The following is a 12,264-nucleotide window of genomic DNA, read 5'->3' on the forward strand; positions in this document are numbered from 1 at the left end:
TGATAGCTTGGGAATTAACTCACTTTCTCCTCTCTACTTGATGTGGTAGAGTAAGAAAGCTTAGAGAGAAATTCCACACCTTATTCTCTATCCTAAGAGTCTTTATATAGAATCCTAATAAGAATCCCCCTCCAATTAGGTTTCCTAAAAGACCCTTCAGAATAAGATTAAAGAAATTGCCGAAAATAGCAACTAGTTGATATTTTCTCAATCCCTTGAGGAGGTGACGTCCAAACCCAGCCAAAATTGTCAGTTTAATGTTCCTAACATAAGGAACCGGCCCTCCAAAAATCAGCCCAATCCGAGCCCTAAAAGTGCCCGAATCGGTTTAGCCTAAAAACCCTGTTTTTGGGCCTTTTGCTATCTTTTGCCTAATTTCTCTTTAGGCATGTGGGATATGTTTATGGGACACTCCCATGGTTATATCACACTCCCACTAGTCATATCATCCGATTAAATACCCATTCTTATGTGTAACCCGATGTAGGATCTGATCGAAGTTAGCCGCGAATTACTTCGTAATTCGACGATCGTAGTTGGTTTCTAGCATAAACTCTACGACCTCTGAATCAATCGGACTTGATGATCTTCTTCATCAATTTTCCTAGCCGACAAATTGCTCGCATTGCAATCTTGGTCGAAGGACATCTCCTGCAACACCTTCATTGATGACATGTCAAAACCTAATTAGGATTATGAAAACGCTAACTACTATATCTATCACAAAATGAAAAGTCTAGGATGACGACTCATGATTCAAAATGAATAATGAATTCATGGGTAGTGAAGATAAATCTGCCAACATCAAGCATAAAAATGGGTACTAGTGAAGTAAATCTCACCATAAATAGATTCTTAATTCAAATGGCAATAACCCCAAAAAATTATAACTCCTAGGCATTTCAAAGAAGCTAAGCTAATCAACCCATAAGAAAACCCTAGATCCAATACATAATTAATAATCAAAACCAACCTACATTTTTTCATCCTATTAACACCTTTAACAATGCGAAAATGCATACCCAAACTCTAAAGGAGCTGTTTTTATCTCTATTAGAAGGAAATTATAAGAAATTAAATCTGACTGGAGTTAAGTGAACATCAAAATGAGATTAGAAAATTTGAGATCAAAATGCATTTCAGAGACAGAGAGAAGAACCTTGTCTGAGTCGATTTGAAGTGATCACTGAAATGTTGTCGGAATCTGAAACTCCAGAGCATCCGTAGGAAAATAAGAAGAAAATGAAGAAGAACCTGAACGAGGTTGAAAAAGTTGAAAAGATCTGAGGTGAATTCCGATTATAATTGCTTTTTACTTTTTGATTAGGAGTTTAGCTATTCAATGATTTTGTTCGTCAGATCTTATGAAATCGATCTAAGAATCAAATAAAAGTCTTACGAGTATTTGTCAACGAGGAATTTATAGATACGATGTTTAGAGAATCAAATAAAGGTCTGGTTCGAACAGACCTAGATTTGTTCGAAACAGACCTCCTCTCTCTAGATTTGTTTAGAGAGACAGGAGAAAAGGGAAAAAATTTAGAGAGAGGACTTTTTCAATGTTTGAAGGTCGCATGCCGGAAAATTGGCCGAGCGGCGACCTTTGTCAGTGAAGACGATGGGGTGGCGAGAAGATGAGGTGGCAGAGAGAGGTGATGACTAATTAACGGAGTTATAACGATAACTGAAAAAATGGGCCATCTGGGTATTTTTGATAAAGTAGGGGGCTAGGCAGGAAGCTGGTCACAAAGTTGGGGGCTATTTGGAAAATAACCCAATATTATTTTTTCAGTAGTCATTACTTTTTCAAACTAAATTGTATCATGGCGAGAGCAATATGTGTTTTGCTTGTTTTAAAAGATAGATTGGTTTCAGCAAATAACATTTTGCTTTTGTGACAAATAAGTGTGTTTGATTTCAAAAGAAAAATTGGCGTCATGTCTCTATGAGACGCATGATTTGACTTAAGAGCAAAATACGTTTTGTAACTCCCATTCATTTTTATGGCCCGTCATAAGTTGGTTTTGTTCATCGCAAAATATGTTTTGCTTGGAATATATGTAATTTTGTAAGTAGTTACAAAATGTTATATACATATGCAAAATGTATTTTGCTTCAAACTTTTTACTTTTTCATTTGAAGTTTTTCAGAACTATTTCATTCTTTATTGCTTCAAACTCTGTTACATACGAAAAATATAAACTCTCTTGTTTATTGCATTTTGTATTTTGCCTTATTAACTTAAGTTGATACCATAGCTTTGTTCTCTGGCTTACATCAAAGCAAACTTAACTAACGTGAAATCATAATAAGTTTTGTTATGACAAACTCAACTAGTTTCAAAGTAAAATATGTTTTACTATGGCCAAAAAGTAATTTACAAGCAAAATATGTTTTGTTAAGGCAAAATAAATAATATCCTTAGAATTGAGGATTTTCTAGGTCTTACACCAATTTGAAAACAAGTACATATTTTCGACGTTTAACTTAAACTACTCTAGAAAAACACGGTATGACAAACACAAAACCGAATTCAACTACAACAAATTACGTTTTACCCAAACAAAGATCATTTCATACAAGTTGTAATTGTATGTGCTTACAAAATTACATATATTTCAAATAAAACACAGATTATCATAAACAACGCCAACTTATGTTGATCCATCACAATGAATGGGCATTTCAAAATGTATTTTGCTCTAAAATATAAATTATCAGTTGAAAGTAACCTATTTTCCACTATAGTAGTACTCTTGTACTTCTTTTGGGGAGTGGGTTCCTTTGCATGACTCTTCGTTTTCCTTGGGGCTGGGTCTAGTAAGAGTTGCCTCTTTCATCTTTCATTTTATGTGTGGCACTTGAAGAACCAAATCTAACTACCACAAAATACGGTTTGTCCAAACCCAATATCATTTCATACAAGTTATAATTCTATCTGGTTACACTTCCAAAGAGAACACATGGGTCATAACAACGAATAGGTGTTATCAAATGTATTTTGCTCCAAAGGTCAAATTAAGCGTCTGAAAGAGATATGACATCAATTTTTCTTTTGAAATTGTAAATGTATATTTGTCACAGAAACAAATAATATTTTGCTGAAAGCAACACATCTTTTAGAACAAACAAAATATAAATTGCTCTCGTCAAAATACAATTTAGGTGTTGTTTGTTTTTTTTATTTTGTGCTGAATCTGAATTGGCTGAATTAAAAATATCTGGATTACTTACAAGTTAGGATGTTTGTTTTCTAATCTGAATAGGGAAAGTCTGTAATAAATTTTTGACATTTATACCCTTGCTCTTATTAACCCCCCAAAAAAACCCTAACTTCTAAAATTCTCATTCTCATTCCTGCTCCCTCTCTTCCTCTTTCCTCAACTATAGTTGCCTCTCTCTCTCTCTCTCTTTCCTTTTCTCTCTCCCTCTCTCTCTCTCTCTATGCAGCCGATAATGAAAAAGTGTCGAAGATAGAATCAAAAAGTTAAACCCTCGCCAGGAAGACATAAAGGAGATTCAGAACATTAACTTTAACTTAAGAGGATTAATGTCTAGTAGATCTTGAACCTGGTGCTTTGTATAGTCTTAGATCTGATACTTTTTGTGCAGATTTATTTATAACAACTTTGTTTTTGGTCAAAGGGATAACCCCTTCTTCTAGTAGTTACTAATCTCTTTATGATTCTCCTTTCATTATGATTCTCCTTTCATTATTTCGTCAGAAAGTTACTAATCTTGATTATTTCCAAGTTGTTATGGAGGTTTAGGGTTTTTATTTTGTTATATGATGTGATGGTGTATTTGTGATCTGTGGTGGTGGTGTATCCGTGGTGGTGCTCTGTGGTGGTGGCGGTGTATATGTGGTCTATGGTGGTGGTGTATCTGTGGTGGCGGTGGTGGTGTGTAACGGTAAAGAATTTTTTTCAAAAGTGTGGTGTTCATGGTGTTTTTCTATGGTGGTAGTCTGTAGTGTGTATTTGTGGTGGAGGTGGTAGTGGTAGTTTGGTGGTGCTGATTTTGTGGTGGTTGTTTGGTGGTTGATTTTGTGGTGGTGGTGGTGGTGGTAGTGATGGTGGTGGTGATCGGGGGTGGAGTTGGTGGTGACAAAGATGAAGATGGGGATAAGGAAGTATTTCCCTAAATTTCACTGGGGTGTATAGTCTTTTGGATATTTTCAGATGGTGGAAGCCCATTTCTGACTTGTTTTAAAGTCTGAAATTATTGGGCCCTTATTCAGCCAATTCAGACATATTGCCATTTCAGCCCAAAATTCAGATTTTGTTAAATTAATAAAACAAACATCTGAAATCTGAATTAGTGCGAATTCAGATTTCAGATCTGAAAACTCTAAAAAACAAACAACACCTTAGTTTGTAAAAAATAGTGACTTCTGAAAAACGGTGGTTGATCAGATAAAAACTAAAAAAAGGATCAAACTTGTACTTATTTTAAAACTTTGAGAATCCACTAAAAACTAGATCTAAAGCTAAGAAAAACATATTTGAAGCTACAAAAACTATATTTATTAAAAATCAAAACCAAAACATGACCAAATCATTGAAGCAATGATCAAATCCAAAACAACATGATATGGTAGTAGTTTTGGAGACGAACCGGTTTCAAGAAACCAAGAAAAGTTTTGAATCTAGTTTTGAACTAATCGATAGTGGATGTTTGAAGATAAACCAATTGTTAATGAAGGAACCGGGATCTTAAGAATCTAAAGGCTAAAGATCGAGCAAATAAAGAAGATGAAGATGTAAGAGAGTGAGAGACTGTAAAGGGAGATAAAATATAAAATAGATTTTGAAATCTATATAAACCTGGTTATGTGGAGATTAATAGAAAGCTTTAATACTAGAGATCCATATTTGTCCATCGAGTAGCTTTTTTGGACTAGAGCTAAATTTCTCTAGTAAAGGGAGGATTCCCTTTCCTGGCATCTCCTTTTGGAAGGGGATGTTGTTTGTTTTAGTTTTTATTTCTTTCCTTAACAATTTGGAGCAACAAAGGTGGAAGATTAGAGGGAGGATGAAGTTGTTTCATCATGAAGAAAGAGATACTGCAGTTTGTTAGTGTGTAATGACGATTCTTTCGCTCAAACTCGACATCAAGAAGACTCAAAGCATAGTTGACACTAAGAAGAAAATCTCATCTCCGATCAACAACCTCAATCCACAGACTCATCAATTCTCCAACTTCTCCACTATTTGCTATGTTAGATGTGCAGTACTCTGAAATCCAAGAGATCATGGATTCGATTCATAAGGGTGGTCTTCATTACTCATATGTAAACAGTCTATGAGTATGGTATAAATAAAGTATAGATCTTTTCTAGGTCTTTGTAATGGCCTTGAAATTGGTATAGCCTTTTAGGGTTTTGCTATGACCTTTAAAGGTCCAAATATCTGTAATTAATGCAGTAAAAGTGCTCTCTCAAATCATCATGATGCTATTTACTTTTGTGTCTACATGATTTAATCAAATTCATGTAAGATGTTTGGATTTTACTCCATCCTTAATGAACATTTCAATCTCAAAAAAAAAAACTCTTTATTGAGTTACGGGCTTATGGGTGGACAAAACTACTATAAGGGTCCAAATTTTGGACTACGAACCCAAATTTTAATACTCCAAAGTGGGGGCTCTTTTAGAACTTCTTACCATGAATCCTACATCTCCAACCAGGATGAAGATCTATTGAATGGGTGGTACCACGTGGAGGAAAGAGAATCTTACGTATGAACAAATTAACTTCCTATATGAACCAACCACTTCAATTCAATTTCACTAATTTCCCAAGTTTCTTCCCTGCAAAATTAATGGATTCCTTTGATTACCCATTTCCGTTTCAATCCAATTTCATTTGAGTCAAGTACACATATTCTCACTCTTTCTATCTGTTGCTGTTTCAGAAATGGCAAGCACAAGCTCTTCATTTCATCTTTCCAAGTTTGAACTCCCTATTTCCAACCCAAGAACTAAGTTTTTTCCTTCATCAGTTCCCCCAAGAGATATTCATTTACCTAGATTCTCAACTTATTCACAAAAACTTAGGGTTTCTCGCTTTAATTACCATGGGTATCGTTTATTTTCGAGTTTAAATGCTTCCTCCATTGACCCAAGTCAAGATAAGAGTGTCTCTGACACGACTAATAAGACTCCCCAATTTGAAGTTCAGTCCTGGTAAATCCTTATAGTAGTCTTGAAAGATTTCTTTATTAGAATTTCAGGTCTAATAGCTACTTTTGGGAAAAGGGTTCTTCAAAAATTTCTTACTACTAAATTCTTCTTCTGCTATTTTGGTTGATCTTACTGAATTAGTTTATGTCATTAGTAAAAAAATTCACTTGTTTTAGGGGTTGATTTTCTGTATAATTGGGTTGTAGTTGTACCAGAAGAAAGAATTTGTAATCTTTGATATCCCAACTTGTTTTTTTGCAGGATATATATGATTTTGAGCATGAAAAATGATTTAGTGATTAATTTGCACTATTTATTTTTATAATGATGGACAATGAAGTGTGAATTTGTGCAGCACTTGGAACTGGCGGGGTTATTCTATTAGATATCAATTTGCAGGGAAGAGTGGACCTGCATTGGTTTTAGTTCATGGCTTTGGAGCTAACAGGTTTGCACCATGAAAAATGCTTAACTGCCGGAATAAGTGGGTCGACCACAGATCGAAAGCTGACATGGCCGGCTCGCCCGTCCAACAGGATACAGGCATACGGCCACGTCGGCTTAGGCCTGTGGTCAGCCCATTTTTCGGGCCGTTTAGCATCGTTGTTGCACCATACACATTTTTCTTCGTAATAGGAAATTAATATCATGCCAAAAGGAAATAAATTGCCATCCGAATTTTGGTCTTCTTGCTCCATCTTTGTTGTTGAATACAGATATATATATATATGTTATTTTTAGTCTGATTCTTTTTAGATGATACGAAAACTAATTGAATGCAAATACCTACTTAACGCTTTTGTCATGATTACTGCAATTAGTTGCTTTAGTGTTCCATGTTGGAAGTTTACAACGATCAAGATAGAGACTGTGAAAGAGTAAATTTCATTCATATTTATTGAAAAACTGTTGGACTTATGAGCACTCAGAAAGTGATGAAAGTTGATTTCTGGGGGATCAGGCTCAAGGCTTTTAAGCGAATACCAGTCTCGCCTCTCCTCCCATAGCTCTTTTCAACAACTTTGATTGAATCTGAATTCTACCATAGCTTGTTTCCTCGAGCTGTCTCTCTTTACCTTATGTTTTAAAATGCTTTCCTTGTAGTACAACAAAAAGCATAAGTCTAACACATTAATACTGAAAAGCTAATCCCGAAAGAACTTAATGTCATCAATCAATCTAACCGAGGGCATTCTCATCATCATCCTCATCCTCGTCCTGAGTGCATCACTAGTGCCATTCATGTTAGAAGCATTGTGTCTTCTTGATGATATACTAGTTTCGCGGAGTTCATGTTTGTCTTATTTGACTTCTTGACATTCCTCAGTTTCCTCTTGCATTGTCTCTATCATTAGTTCTAACATGATCGTTTTTAAATAGTGACCATTGGAGGAAAAATATTCCAGTCCTTGCAAAATCAAACAGGGTATATGCAATTGACCTTATTGGTTATGGTTACTCTGACAAACCAAATCCACGTGATGTTGGGGAAGACTCCTTTTATACATTTGAAACGTGGGGCACTCAGCTAAACGAATTTTGCACAGATGTGGTTAAAGATGAAGCTTTCTTCATATGCAACTCAATTGGAGGTAACTCAAAATGCTTCATTTTTGTTTCATGTGATTTGCTTGTGTGCATCGTTCGCTTGATGTAGTGTTTCAATGTAGGAGTCGTCGGGCTTCAAGCTGCAGTGATGGAACCTCAGATCTGTAAAGGCATTGTCCTTCTGAATATATCCCTGAGAATGCTTCATATTAAGAAACAGCCTTGGTTTGCAAGACCTTTCATCGGATCATTTCAGAGTCTGTTAAGGTTAATAACTTTCAATAGTTTCTTATTTCTCGACTACGAACATTCTTCTTCTAACAAAAAAGTCATTATATATGACAGGAATACTTCTGTTGGGAAATTCTTCTTCAAAGCTGTCGCAACACCTCAGTCTGTAAAAAATATTCTGTGCCAGGTGAGCTTAGGATGCTTTATTATTTCAAAATGTTTTATGGATGTTCCTGTGATAGATTCAAAATCCGGTTCCAAAAGTTGAAGATACGCTTCATAGACGTATCTTTTTCATAATTTTGGAGGTCGTAATCCTTGGGATTGACTCCAATAGGAGAATTTAGTTTCACTTGCCACTCCTAAATGCAAGTGAATGCACAGGATTCACATGAACTAAGAGTCAATTGGAAACTGTAAGGATGACCTTCATTACCTTCCATAAATACGAGAGTGGAAATTGGTGGAAAGGACTTTATTTTCTGAGTGTATTTCGTTTCAGTGCTACCATGATACAAGTCAAGTGACAGAAGAACTAGTTGAGAAGATTCTACTTCCTGGTTTAGAACCTGGTGCTGTGGATGTGTTTCTTGAGTTCATTTGCTACTCAGGAGGTCCTCTACCAGAGGAGCTACTACCCCAAGTGAAGGTACCTTGGCACACCAATCTGATAATAATTCAAATATTTTTTATTTTTCATCGATACCTCTTTAGTAAAACAATAATTGCCAAGTTTGTTCCTTGTAGTGTCCAGTTTTGGTGGCTTGGGGGGATAAGGATCCTTGGGAACCCATCGATCTCGGAAGGGCGTACGGTGATTTTGATGTAGTTGAGGACTTTGTCGATCTTGCTGATGTCGGCCACTGTCCTCAGGTCTCTATATCTCTCTCATGTTAAGTCTGTGGACATCCAGCTCAAAGATATTATATTCTTAGTTATAGAGTATCCTTTTCCCATTTAGGGTTATTTTCACATGCCCCCTCGTGCGGCGTTCCTTGAGCCTAACACATGTCTTTTTGTTGGGTGACGTGGAGCACGTGTGGACAGTGGGCCTAGCCTGGATACCATGTTAAGTTTGTAGACCTCCAATTTAAAACCAATCGGCAATGAGTGGAGAGGGCCTAGATATTATATTCTTGGTCATTATAGTACCTTTTGCTCGCTTTCTGATTAAGAGTTCACTTGAATTGCTGCTGGTATAGGATGAGGCACCACATCTTGTAAACCCACTGGTTGAATCATTCGTAACACGCCATGCTTCAACCACAGCGAGTTCTTCTATGACAACAGTCTGATCCGTTTTTTTTAGGTAATTACTTAACTTAATTGCTCCGAAGGTGATTATCGATTCATTTCAGTTTAGAGTTAAGGATGTTAAAACGTCTCCTCCTTGTAAAATCTTATATATTTGTATAACCATTTATACACGCGACTGGTCATAGTAAAACGAAATATAGAATGTCGATGAAAAAGAAAAATTCCAAATTCTGGCTAGATGGTAAAATGTTATGTGGATTTTGATATTGTGATCCTTTTATCAGAGCTAGTTAAATCATTGATTGAATTATGGAGATGATTTTATTTGCAAGTTAACTCTAATCTGTTTTTCTTTTTCTGGAGTGAATGAAAGAGAGAGGAAAACATGAAAAACTAGGCTTGTATGTCACTTTGTCACATACATACATCCAAAGATCTGATTCTGAAATCAACTGTCCCTCCATATTTGTCTGTTTCATGTGTCACTCATGAGCCTTATCCCCTATCTCTTACTGGAATTTGGATCCTGTGGACTTTGGACTTGAATTCAATGGTGAGGATTATTTGTATAAATGAGAGAGAGAGAGAGAGAGAGAGAGAGAGAGAGAGAGAGAGAGAGAGAGAGAGAGAGAGAGAGAGAGAGAGAGATTCTTTGTACTAGACCTATAACTTTTCCAAAAGTTAACTCCTTCAAAATATTGTTCTTTCTTTCTCCTTACCCTTAACCTGAATTGGAATAACTCAGACTTTTCCTTTAAGACTGTATTCTTCTCTTTCTTCCTCCAACTCCAAACAGTCAAATTCCCATTTAATTAGTGTGTTTTGAAGTCTGTTCCTAACAAGGATTTCATCTCTCCAAGTTATCAAACATGGGTAATTGTCTTTCTTCTTCAAATATAAAATCTCTCTCTAAGAAAGCAGTGATTTTGCCAATTGACACCATCTTCAGACTTCCATCTCCATTGCCATCTTGGTCAACAGGTAATTTATCATCATTCTTTATGGTCTTTAAAACTTCTGGTATTTCTCAAGCAGTATGATGTGTTGAATGTTGGAATGGTTTGAATTGCAGGTGAAGGATTTGCAAAAGGATATATAAATTTAGGAGGACTAGAAGTACTTCAAATCTCAAGTTTTAAAAAGATTTGGGCTACTCATGAAGGTGGACTTGATGATCTTGGTGCTACATTTTTCGAACCTTTGTCAATTCCGATTGGTTTTTTCATGCTTGGTTGCTATTGCCAACCAAATAGCAAGTCCCAATTCGGGTGGATTCTTGTTGGGAAAGATGACGGTAATAACGTGCTTCAAATGCCAGTGGATTACTCACTTATTTGGAATAGCGAGTCGATGAATGGTCTGCAAGATGGGAATGGCTATATTTGGTTACCGATCTCGCCTGATGGTTATAAAGCAGTAGGACTCGTTGTAACAAGCTCACCAGAGAAGCCACCCCTTGACAAAATTCGCGTTGTTCGTTCCGACTTCACCGATGAATCTGAGCATGAAAATTGGATATGGGGAGAAGATAAAATGAGCCAATCAAGTAAAATTAAAGTCTATAGTTTGAGACCATTAACAAGAGGGACCAGAGCTCTTGGTGTTTGTACAGGTACATTTATAGTTCAAGTTGATGGGGCATCTTCATCTTTCTCGCTACCTTGTTTGAAAAACAAAGATTTTAATTCATCTTCCATGCCTAATTTGAATCAAATTGAGACCATAATTAAGACTTATTCTCCATGGATTTACTGTCATCCTGACGAGCCCTATCTTCCTTCATCTGTAAACTGGTTCTTCAACAATGGAGCTCTGTTATACAAACAAGGGGAGGAATCAAATCCGATATTAATCAATCCAGATGGTTCGAACCTTCCTCAAGGTGGTTCGAATGACGGGCAATATTGGTTAGATCTTCCTATTGATGTATCAAGTAAAGAGAAGGTAAAGAAAGGTGACTTGTCTAGTTCCAATGCTTATTTTCATGTTAAACCGATGCTAGGTGCAACTTTTACAGATATATCGATATGGGTTTTTTACCCATTTAACGGGCCTGCAAGAGCCAAAGTTAAGTTCATAAATGTGTCACTAGGTAAGATTGGTGAACATGTTGGAGATTGGGAACATATGGTATTAAGGGTTAGTAATTTCACAGGGGAGCTTTGGAGAGTATACTTCTCTGAACATAGCGGTGGAACTTGGTTTGATGCATCAGATCTTGAATTTGAAGGAGGCAATAAAGTTGTTGCATACTCTTCGTTGCACGGTCATGGGTTCTATTCAAAACCCGGATTAGTTTTACAAGGTAACACTGAAACGGGAATTGGAATTCGAAATGATAGTTCAAAGAGTAAGTTTAAAATGGATAGTGGAGTCAATTTCGAACTACTTTCGGCGGAATATTTGGGTTCCAATATTGTTGTTGAACCACCATGGTTGAACTTTTGTAGAAAATGGGGCCCAAATATTAACTATGATACAAGGGAAGAATTAGAAAAGGTTGAAAAATTGCTTATAGGAAAGCTTAAATCTCAATTCAAGGATTTTGTGAATAAGCTTCCAAGTGAAGTGTTTGGTGAGGATGGTCCTCTTGGCCCCAAAATGAAGAACAATTGGAGTGGGGATGAAGTTTGATGCTTTTGGTTATTAATTGTTTTATTTCACTTTGTAGCATAAGATATACAACCACTGAGTTGACTAGTTGGATTCCATTTCTTTGTTCTAGTTTCCTTTTTTGCTAGTACTACACATAATTTTCTTTGAAAAAAACGAAATTTATTGATCAAAGGGGAATTGTAGAAGTGCCCTTAAAGTGTTATTGCCTCTCCCTGGAAACAAATTTTAGAGGGGAGTGCAGTACTGGACTGTGAGGAAAAGGGGTGCCAATAACACTTTCGGAGACCGTTTTTATAATTAATTTTTATCAAATGTGCCATGGTAAATTAACAAATGTGCCATGGTGAAACCAACAGTTCTTGTTCTGATAATAATCTAACCATTCATTGTTTCTAAATGTTACAGTATTAGCTCCAAAGATAAAAA

At 36.2% G+C, this 12,264-nt stretch overlaps 2 protein-coding genes across 2 annotated transcripts; both read left to right on the forward strand.

Annotated features, from left to right (window-relative positions):
* The first annotated feature begins 5,638 nt into the window (after positions 1-5,638).
* LOC147566799 (alpha/beta-Hydrolases superfamily protein) lies at positions 5,639-9,453 on the forward strand. The gene is made up of 8 exons (XM_086653352.1): positions 5,639-6,189; positions 6,542-6,634; positions 7,567-7,778; positions 7,857-8,001; positions 8,080-8,152; positions 8,468-8,614; positions 8,713-8,838; positions 9,168-9,453. The coding sequence occupies exons 1-8, from the start codon at positions 5,921-5,923 to the stop codon at positions 9,258-9,260; spliced, it is 1,158 nt and encodes a 385-aa protein (XP_086509478.1). The 5' UTR covers positions 5,639-5,920; the 3' UTR covers positions 9,261-9,453.
* LOC147566800 (hypothetical protein At1g04090-like) lies at positions 9,171-12,009 on the forward strand. Its single transcript, XM_086653351.1, has 2 exons — positions 9,171-10,203; positions 10,295-12,009. Exons 1-2 carry the CDS (start codon positions 10,092-10,094, stop codon positions 11,854-11,856), a joined length of 1,674 nt encoding a protein of 557 aa, XP_086509477.1. The 5' UTR covers positions 9,171-10,091; the 3' UTR covers positions 11,857-12,009.
* Positions 12,010-12,264: the final 255 nt, after the last annotated feature.

Source organism: Eschscholzia californica, unplaced genomic scaffold (assembly GCF_041429995.1).
Source record: "Eschscholzia californica isolate CP2 unplaced genomic scaffold, dmEscCali1.0.p SCAF_1, whole genome shotgun sequence".
In the NCBI taxonomy this organism is placed as follows: Eukaryota; Viridiplantae; Streptophyta; class Magnoliopsida; order Ranunculales; family Papaveraceae; genus Eschscholzia; species Eschscholzia californica.

Coding starts and splice junctions, on each gene's coding strand:
- LOC147566800 (XM_086653351.1), top strand. CDS start 10,092: ATGGGTAATTGTCTTTCTTCTTCAAATATAAAATCTCTCTCTAAGAAA. Junction 10,204..10,294: donor ATTGCCATCTTGGTCAACAG/GTAATTTATCAT, acceptor TTTGAATTGCAG/GTGAAGGATTTGCAAAAGGA.
- LOC147566799 (XM_086653352.1), top strand. CDS start 5,921: ATGGCAAGCACAAGCTCTTCATTTCATCTTTCCAAGTTTGAACTCCCT. Junction 8,002..8,079: donor TCATTTCAGAGTCTGTTAAG/GTTAATAACTTT, acceptor TATATATGACAG/GAATACTTCTGTTGGGAAAT. Junction 8,615..8,712: donor AGCTACTACCCCAAGTGAAG/GTACCTTGGCAC, acceptor TGTTCCTTGTAG/TGTCCAGTTTTGGTGGCTTG.